Source organism: Physeter macrocephalus, chromosome 4, assembly GCF_002837175.3.
Source record: "Physeter macrocephalus isolate SW-GA chromosome 4, ASM283717v5, whole genome shotgun sequence".
In the NCBI taxonomy this organism is placed as follows: domain Eukaryota; kingdom Metazoa; phylum Chordata; class Mammalia; order Artiodactyla; family Physeteridae; genus Physeter; species Physeter macrocephalus.
Window position 1 is genome coordinate 74854990 of NC_041217.1, and position 5931 is coordinate 74860920.

General features: G+C 50.6%; 2 protein-coding genes across 11 annotated transcripts in view; one reads left to right on the plus strand and one right to left on the minus strand.

Annotated features, from left to right (window-relative positions):
• LYSMD1 (LysM domain containing 1) overlaps nt 1–2332 on the plus strand; it is a 7589-nt gene extending 5257 nt beyond the window's left edge. For both annotated transcript variants that reach the window (XM_028488861.2, XM_007130452.3), the window contains 2 exons: nt 333–691; nt 1102–2332. In XM_028488861.2, coding sequence (XP_028344662.1) covers nt 333–691; nt 1102–1240 — 498 coding nt within the window. In that variant the 3' untranslated portion in view covers nt 1241–2332. The remainder of the gene's footprint in view (nt 1–332; nt 692–1101) is intronic.
• A 94-nt stretch (nt 2333–2426) lies between these two features.
• Nucleotides 2427–5931, minus strand: part of LOC102984115 (GA binding protein transcription factor subunit beta 2) — a 62687-nt gene continuing 59182 nt past the window's right edge. For 8 of the 9 annotated variants that reach the window (XM_055084330.1, XM_055084325.1, XM_055084326.1 and 5 more), the window contains one exon: nt 2427–2738. In XM_055084330.1, coding sequence (XP_054940305.1) covers nt 2457–2738 — 282 coding nt within the window. In that variant the 3' untranslated portion in view covers nt 2427–2456. Of the gene's footprint in view, nt 3408–5931 lie in introns of all 9 variants that reach the window. The other variant, XM_028488846.2, reaches the window with a different exon arrangement.

Genomic DNA, 5931 nt, shown 5'->3' on the forward strand with positions numbered 1-5931 from the left:
GCCATGGCTCACGGGCCCAGCCGCTCCGCGGCATGTGGGATCTTCCCGGACCGGGGCACGAACCCGTGTCCCCTGCATCGGCAGGCAGACTCTCAACCACTGCGCCACCAGGGAAGCCCCTCAATAATTTTTTAAAATGTAAAGGGGCCCTAGGACCAAAAAGTATGAAAGCTACTGATCAATAAAATAGGGATAATATCAGCCCACTGTAGTTTTTGTTGTTATAGGATCAGATAAGACTTTGTAAAATCACTTTAAAAAGCATGAGGTGCTATACAAATATAAGATGGATTGTAATTACTGTCATTAACTGTGGTGACTTTTTTTTAAAGATGGAACAGATTAAGCGTGCAAACCGCCTTTATACTAATGACTCGATCTTCCTGAAGAAAACCCTCTACATCCCCATCCTGACAGAACCCAGAGACCTGTTCAATGGTTTGGATTCTGAGGAAGAGAAGGATGGAGAGGAAGAGGTACAGCCAAGTAAGGATGAAGTTGGGCCACACTCAGCTGAGAGGAAGAAACAAGAGACAGGTTCGGGACATGCCAATGGTGAAGTCCTTCCCACACCTGGCCAGGAGCCCCCCATTCACGACCTCTCTGCCTCTGATTTCCTTAAGAAGCTTGATTCACAGATCAGCTTGTCAAAGAAGGCTGCTGCCCAGAAGCTGAAAAAGGGGGAAAGTGGGTGAGTCTTGGATGGGTCCTTTTAAGTCCCTCCATAGACCCTCTGTTCCCCCAACCATACCTGACCAGACACAAAGTAAGTAATTCCAGTGTCAGCAGAAGCAAGGTGAAACCTTTCCCTCAGGTGGCCGCAACACAATGAGCAGAGCCTATGGCGGTTGGAATGGGTAGAGGCACTGGGTAATGGTTCTGTGTTCTCAGTGGAGTGAAATAGTTGACTGTTCTTACTGCTCTGATGGTCCATGAAGGAGCATTAGGATTAGGATTTCTCCAGAGGGTACTGAGACTCCATCTTAAGGCAACCAGCTCATGTATATTAGAGAAGGACAGCTTCCCACGTACTTCTTCGCTCAGCCTAGTCTCAGCCTCTTCCTTTGATCTGTTGCTCTTTCCCCCTTTCCTCACCTGCAGGATACCTGGGGAGGATTCAGGTCTTCACCTGAGCTCTCCTCGGATGCAACAACGAGCAGTCCTAGGTCCCGTGCCTCTGACCCGGACCTCTCGGACCCAGACACTTCGGGACCAGGAGGATGAAATCTTCAAACTCTGATGTCTCCAGAACTGATTGAGAGAAGCCAGATGTTGAAGGAGCAACTTGAGGGAGAGAGGAGCCTGAGGTGAGGCTCAGGAACATGGCCTCCCAGCCCACCTCCCTTACTCCTGCCATCTTCTGAGCCTCCTTGTCTGTCAGGAGTTCCTTGGTCTGGAGCAGTTCTATTGGCAAGGGTAGGGGATGGGAAATAGACCCCTTCTCAGTTCTGGGGCTGAATCTAGAGTTGTCCTTTAGATTCAAAAGGCTCTTTTAACATCCCTGCTGCCTTTCCCATCCCTTTCACCATTCCTTGGCCTTAGAGCAGGGAGGCAGGGACTCTCACAGACCCGAACTTCCTCCCCATCTCCAACTATGTTACCTAATTTATTTGGTGCTATATTGAAGTATTATTTATTTGCTATATCTTATTCTTTCCCACTATTAGCTGAAAAATGGGATTTCTGTAGCCCTGGGATGAGGGGAACCCAGGAACAGTAAGTGAGCCAGTGACTCTTGGCCCACCTTCCCCACCTTCTTAGCCAGCCATGTTATTGAGAACGGGCAATCAGTGATCTAGCCCCGCTGCAGGGAGTGGCAGACTGTGCCTCGCCCCCAATCTCAAATGAAAGAATTTGGGCTCAGTCTTGACTAACCAGGTCACTATAACTTTTTCACAACTCTTGCTCTGAGAAAAAAACAGCGATGTAGGGTCCTGAACTCTCCATGCCACCAGTTCACCCTTCTAATCTGCTTCTCTGTTCAGCCTGTGTGAGGCTAAGGGATGGAAGAAGAATTGCCATGGAGTTTGAGGAGGAGGACAGTTGTGGGAGTCTTTTTCTTATATCCTCTCCCGACCAGAGCCTATTGATCTATGTCTTGCTCCTCACTGCATATTTATTTGCAATTTGTAGCACTGATCTGCGGTACAGTTTTTTTGAGTTTCTTAAACAGAAGAAGTAGGCAAGGGAACCCCAGTGATGCTGGAAATATGCCTCAGTCTCCTGTATGGAAATGGTGAGAGGTGGGATGAGTGGTGTTTACATACCTCTTTCCTCTGTGATGATCATAAGATACAAGAAGCTGCAGAGATTAAACATTGAGCCCTGTGCATGTTTTAATAGTTTTATTTCCTCTGTGAGACTCTCCCCTGCCCTAGCCCCTTCTTACTGCCCTCTGGAGCAGAGTCTCTGGTATCTGTCCAGACTCTGCCTAGAGCTGAAGGTCTAGGATGTCTCTAAAGGCTCCCTGCGCCCCCTGTCTTTAGTGTCCCCAGAGGAGTGAGATGGGCTACACCCTCTTCCCCTGGTTCTGAGGGGAGGGGGCTTCCCTGTTTGAAAGGTCCCTTGTGGGGAAAATAGAGATCCAAGTTTCGCTTCATCTTTTTCAGGCAGCTTTGTTTCCTGTCTTGGGGCTGGAGTAGGAGAGAGGCCTCAACCCTCAGCATTGCTTCTTCTCCACCAGCAGTTGGGCGTGGGGTGGTCTCAGAGTCACAGGCACTCTTGGGAAAGACTGAAACCTGAGGGTTGAAAAGCATTAGTGCAGATGAGCAGGGTTAGAAAGCCCATTATCTGTTGTTTTCTCAGTCAGCCATCTTGCCAAGAAGGAACGTGCCGGGGTCAGGGCTCTCAGAGCTTCCCCTCATCCAGCAGCTTCCTGAGCCCATCACAGATCTTGCCAAGGTGCTGAGTGTAGTCAGGCCCATAGAGGGCCGTGAGCAGGCCTGGGTCAGAAAAGTGATCGAACACATGGCGGATGCGGCCATGTGACTTGGGTGTGAGGTGGCGCTCCACCAGCTCCAGCAGCGCATCCCGGCACTCGGTCAGCAGGCCGGCCAGCACAGCAGCCTCAAAGGTGAAGTCCACCTCACCGAAGCTGAGTGCGGTCATGGCGCCCTGCCGCAGCTTCTGGCGAAAGCGGGTAGCCAAGGCCAGCTCGCTGGAGCTGAAGCAGCCACTGCGGTGCAGCACGGCCACCTTGACGGCCACCTTGATCAGGTCCTTGATAACTCGCTGGGCCTGGGGCCTGCTGTGTGTGTATTCTTTGGACACACGGTAGAGCTCATCTAGCACCTCGCTGCTCGTCTCATCGACGAAGAGATGAGCCACAGACCGACCTGCCATCTTACTCAGTAGCTTCTTCTCTGCTTGCAGCGCTAGACTCTTTGAATTGAAGGGCTCCATGATTCCTAGGGAAGGGTTAGATGGGGGGGTATGTGGTCAGTCACTAGAAGAAAGGCCACAGGCTTCCTTAGAGAGAAATGGCTTTTCCCCTTTCTGTCTCTTTGGTTTCTATCTCATCTTCATCTTTGTTTGTCATCTTTCTCCCCCTGGGCCCCCTCAGTCCTCTGTGCATTGTTTCCATTTTTTCTCCTTTTATACTGTAGGAAATCATGATCTCTAAAACCAGAGGAGCAGTGATAGCTTTGGCTGGAGGAATGAGGGCGCACCAGACGCTAGCGCACCACAAGTTAAGACCTCTGGGGAAGTAGGCTGTTGCTACTACAGTGGAGAAGATAAAGCTTACCTGGCAGATAGTTCTCACAGCTGCCATTTTTGGACACTGACTGGGTACCGTATATCTATGAGGTGTAGGTATTACTATCCTTGTTTTACAGCTGAGCAAACTGAGGCTTACGTTAAATAATTTACCCAAGGTCAAACACAACTGTTTTTCTGACTCCAAAAGCCCATGTCAGCTAGTGTGCTGTACTGCCTTTAAAGACGTGAGAAATATAGGGGTCCTGGGAGCCCTGATAAAAATAATAATGAACATTTATTGAGAACCTACTATGTGCCAAGTGCTTTATCTCAGTCTTCCCAACCCTTTGTAAGATAGGTATCCCCAATTTGCAACGAGAAAAATGAAACTAAGAAAAATTAAGCAACTTGGCTAAAGTCACTAGCAAATGATAAAAGCGGGCTTTGAACCATATAATCCAAAGAAGCCTCCTTCCCTTGGAATGCTCTCAATGAGGTTGAAGCACACTGAGGAATCGTGAGAAACAAGCACCTCAAGACAGTCCTAGAGGTCTCAGGTCCTCTGCTGGGACTGTGCTGAGGACCTCCTGGTGGCACATCAGCTGCAAGTATCCAGGGCGCTCTCCCCATGGTCTTTGCCTGTGGTGGTTCTGCTTGTTTTGCTTCTTACTTCCCCCTCCCCTGCTCTGCAGGATGTGGCTCTGACCGCAGTGAGGAGCAGTCTTGCCCTCTCCCCCAAACAAAATAGGAGTCTGAAGAAGCAGGGGAGGTGCATAACTGGGAGGAGGGGTGGTTCTCCCCCAGCTGAATCGGTCCAGTGGGAGTCTGGAACCTTGCTCTGCTCCCGGCTTTGCCTGGGGCTTTCTGGACCACGCTCTACATCCGGAAGAGGAGATTGCCCCATGTGAGCCTTCCTTCCTCCTTGGCCTTCCTGCTACCCAGCTCTCCACTGCCCCCGTTGCCATCTCACGTTTTGTCCACTGTCCTCTCCCCCTCTCCGTGTTTCAGTCTCCTGTTTTCTCTTGTCTGAGTCCTGCCCTGTGGCCCTCTGGCCATGCTCTCCTGCTGGCCCCTACGTCTACCTCCATGTCTCCTAAGATCTCCTTGCACCTCTCAGTAGTCTGTCACATACCGTTACCCACCGCCATCCCTCAGCCCTGCCCCCACCCAAACCAAACCATGTCTTTCTGAGGCTGCCTGGCCCCAGGAAGAACTGAGCTGGACCTCCCCACTGGGGGCTCAAGAATTCTATCAAATGAGAGTCTCACAATATGGAAAGCTCAGGCTGACAGAGCTAGGACTCTTCTGCCACCATCACCCCTAAAGCCTACCCTCTGTCATTGCCTGGTCCCTCACCTGCTGCGCCCTGGGTGCCAGTCTTGCCTTGGATGTTCCGGGAGAGCTGACAGAATGGAGAAGCTCCTAAGTGAGAGGCCCTTTGGCCTGGCCCCACCCCGAAGCCCCGCCTACCTACTCTGTGCTCAACCTCCCGTTCATCACACTGTCACCAAGAAGGTCTATGACCCCGACAGCCTCCTAGAAATAAAAGGTCAAAGGGAATAGTACTCTGTAGGAAATAGTCTTGATTCTTTGAGGTGAGGAAGAGGAATTGTACAACTCCTGCCCCCAAGTTGTCTGCCTCTTTCTATCCTTGCTGTCCAGTTCCTTGAGATCTTGTTCTCCTTATATGTCTGTGGTAATGGGGAAAATGTTAAGTACAGATTGTTGGGGTGGGGGGGTCCGTGCGGAAAGTTCTGAAGATTGAACTGAACTTAGACTGGAGACACCAGAGGCAAGTTAGAGATCAGGAGGTCGGAGTGTGTCCCTGGAGTCTCCAGGGATGGGTGGCGCTGTGGGGCGACATTACCACGAGCATACGCTTTCAGTGTCTGGCTGGGTAAGGGGGTCCCCACCCTTAATACTTAAAGAGAGACGAAGGTGCTGGGGTCAGGGCTGCCGAACTAGATATGACCAGCAGGTGTCAGCACATCATTGACCCACTAGAGGCAGCGCTCTCACTGTGCTTTATAGCTGCTAACAGGTTACAAGAAGCGGCAGCACGTATACTAATCTCACCCGTCAGAATGGCCATCCTCAAAAAATCTACAAACAATAAATGCTGGAGAGGGTGTGGAGAAAAGGGAACCCTCTTGCACTGTTGGTGGGAATGTAAATTGCTACAGCCACTATGGAGAACAGTATGGAGGTTCCTTAAAAAACTACAAATAGAAC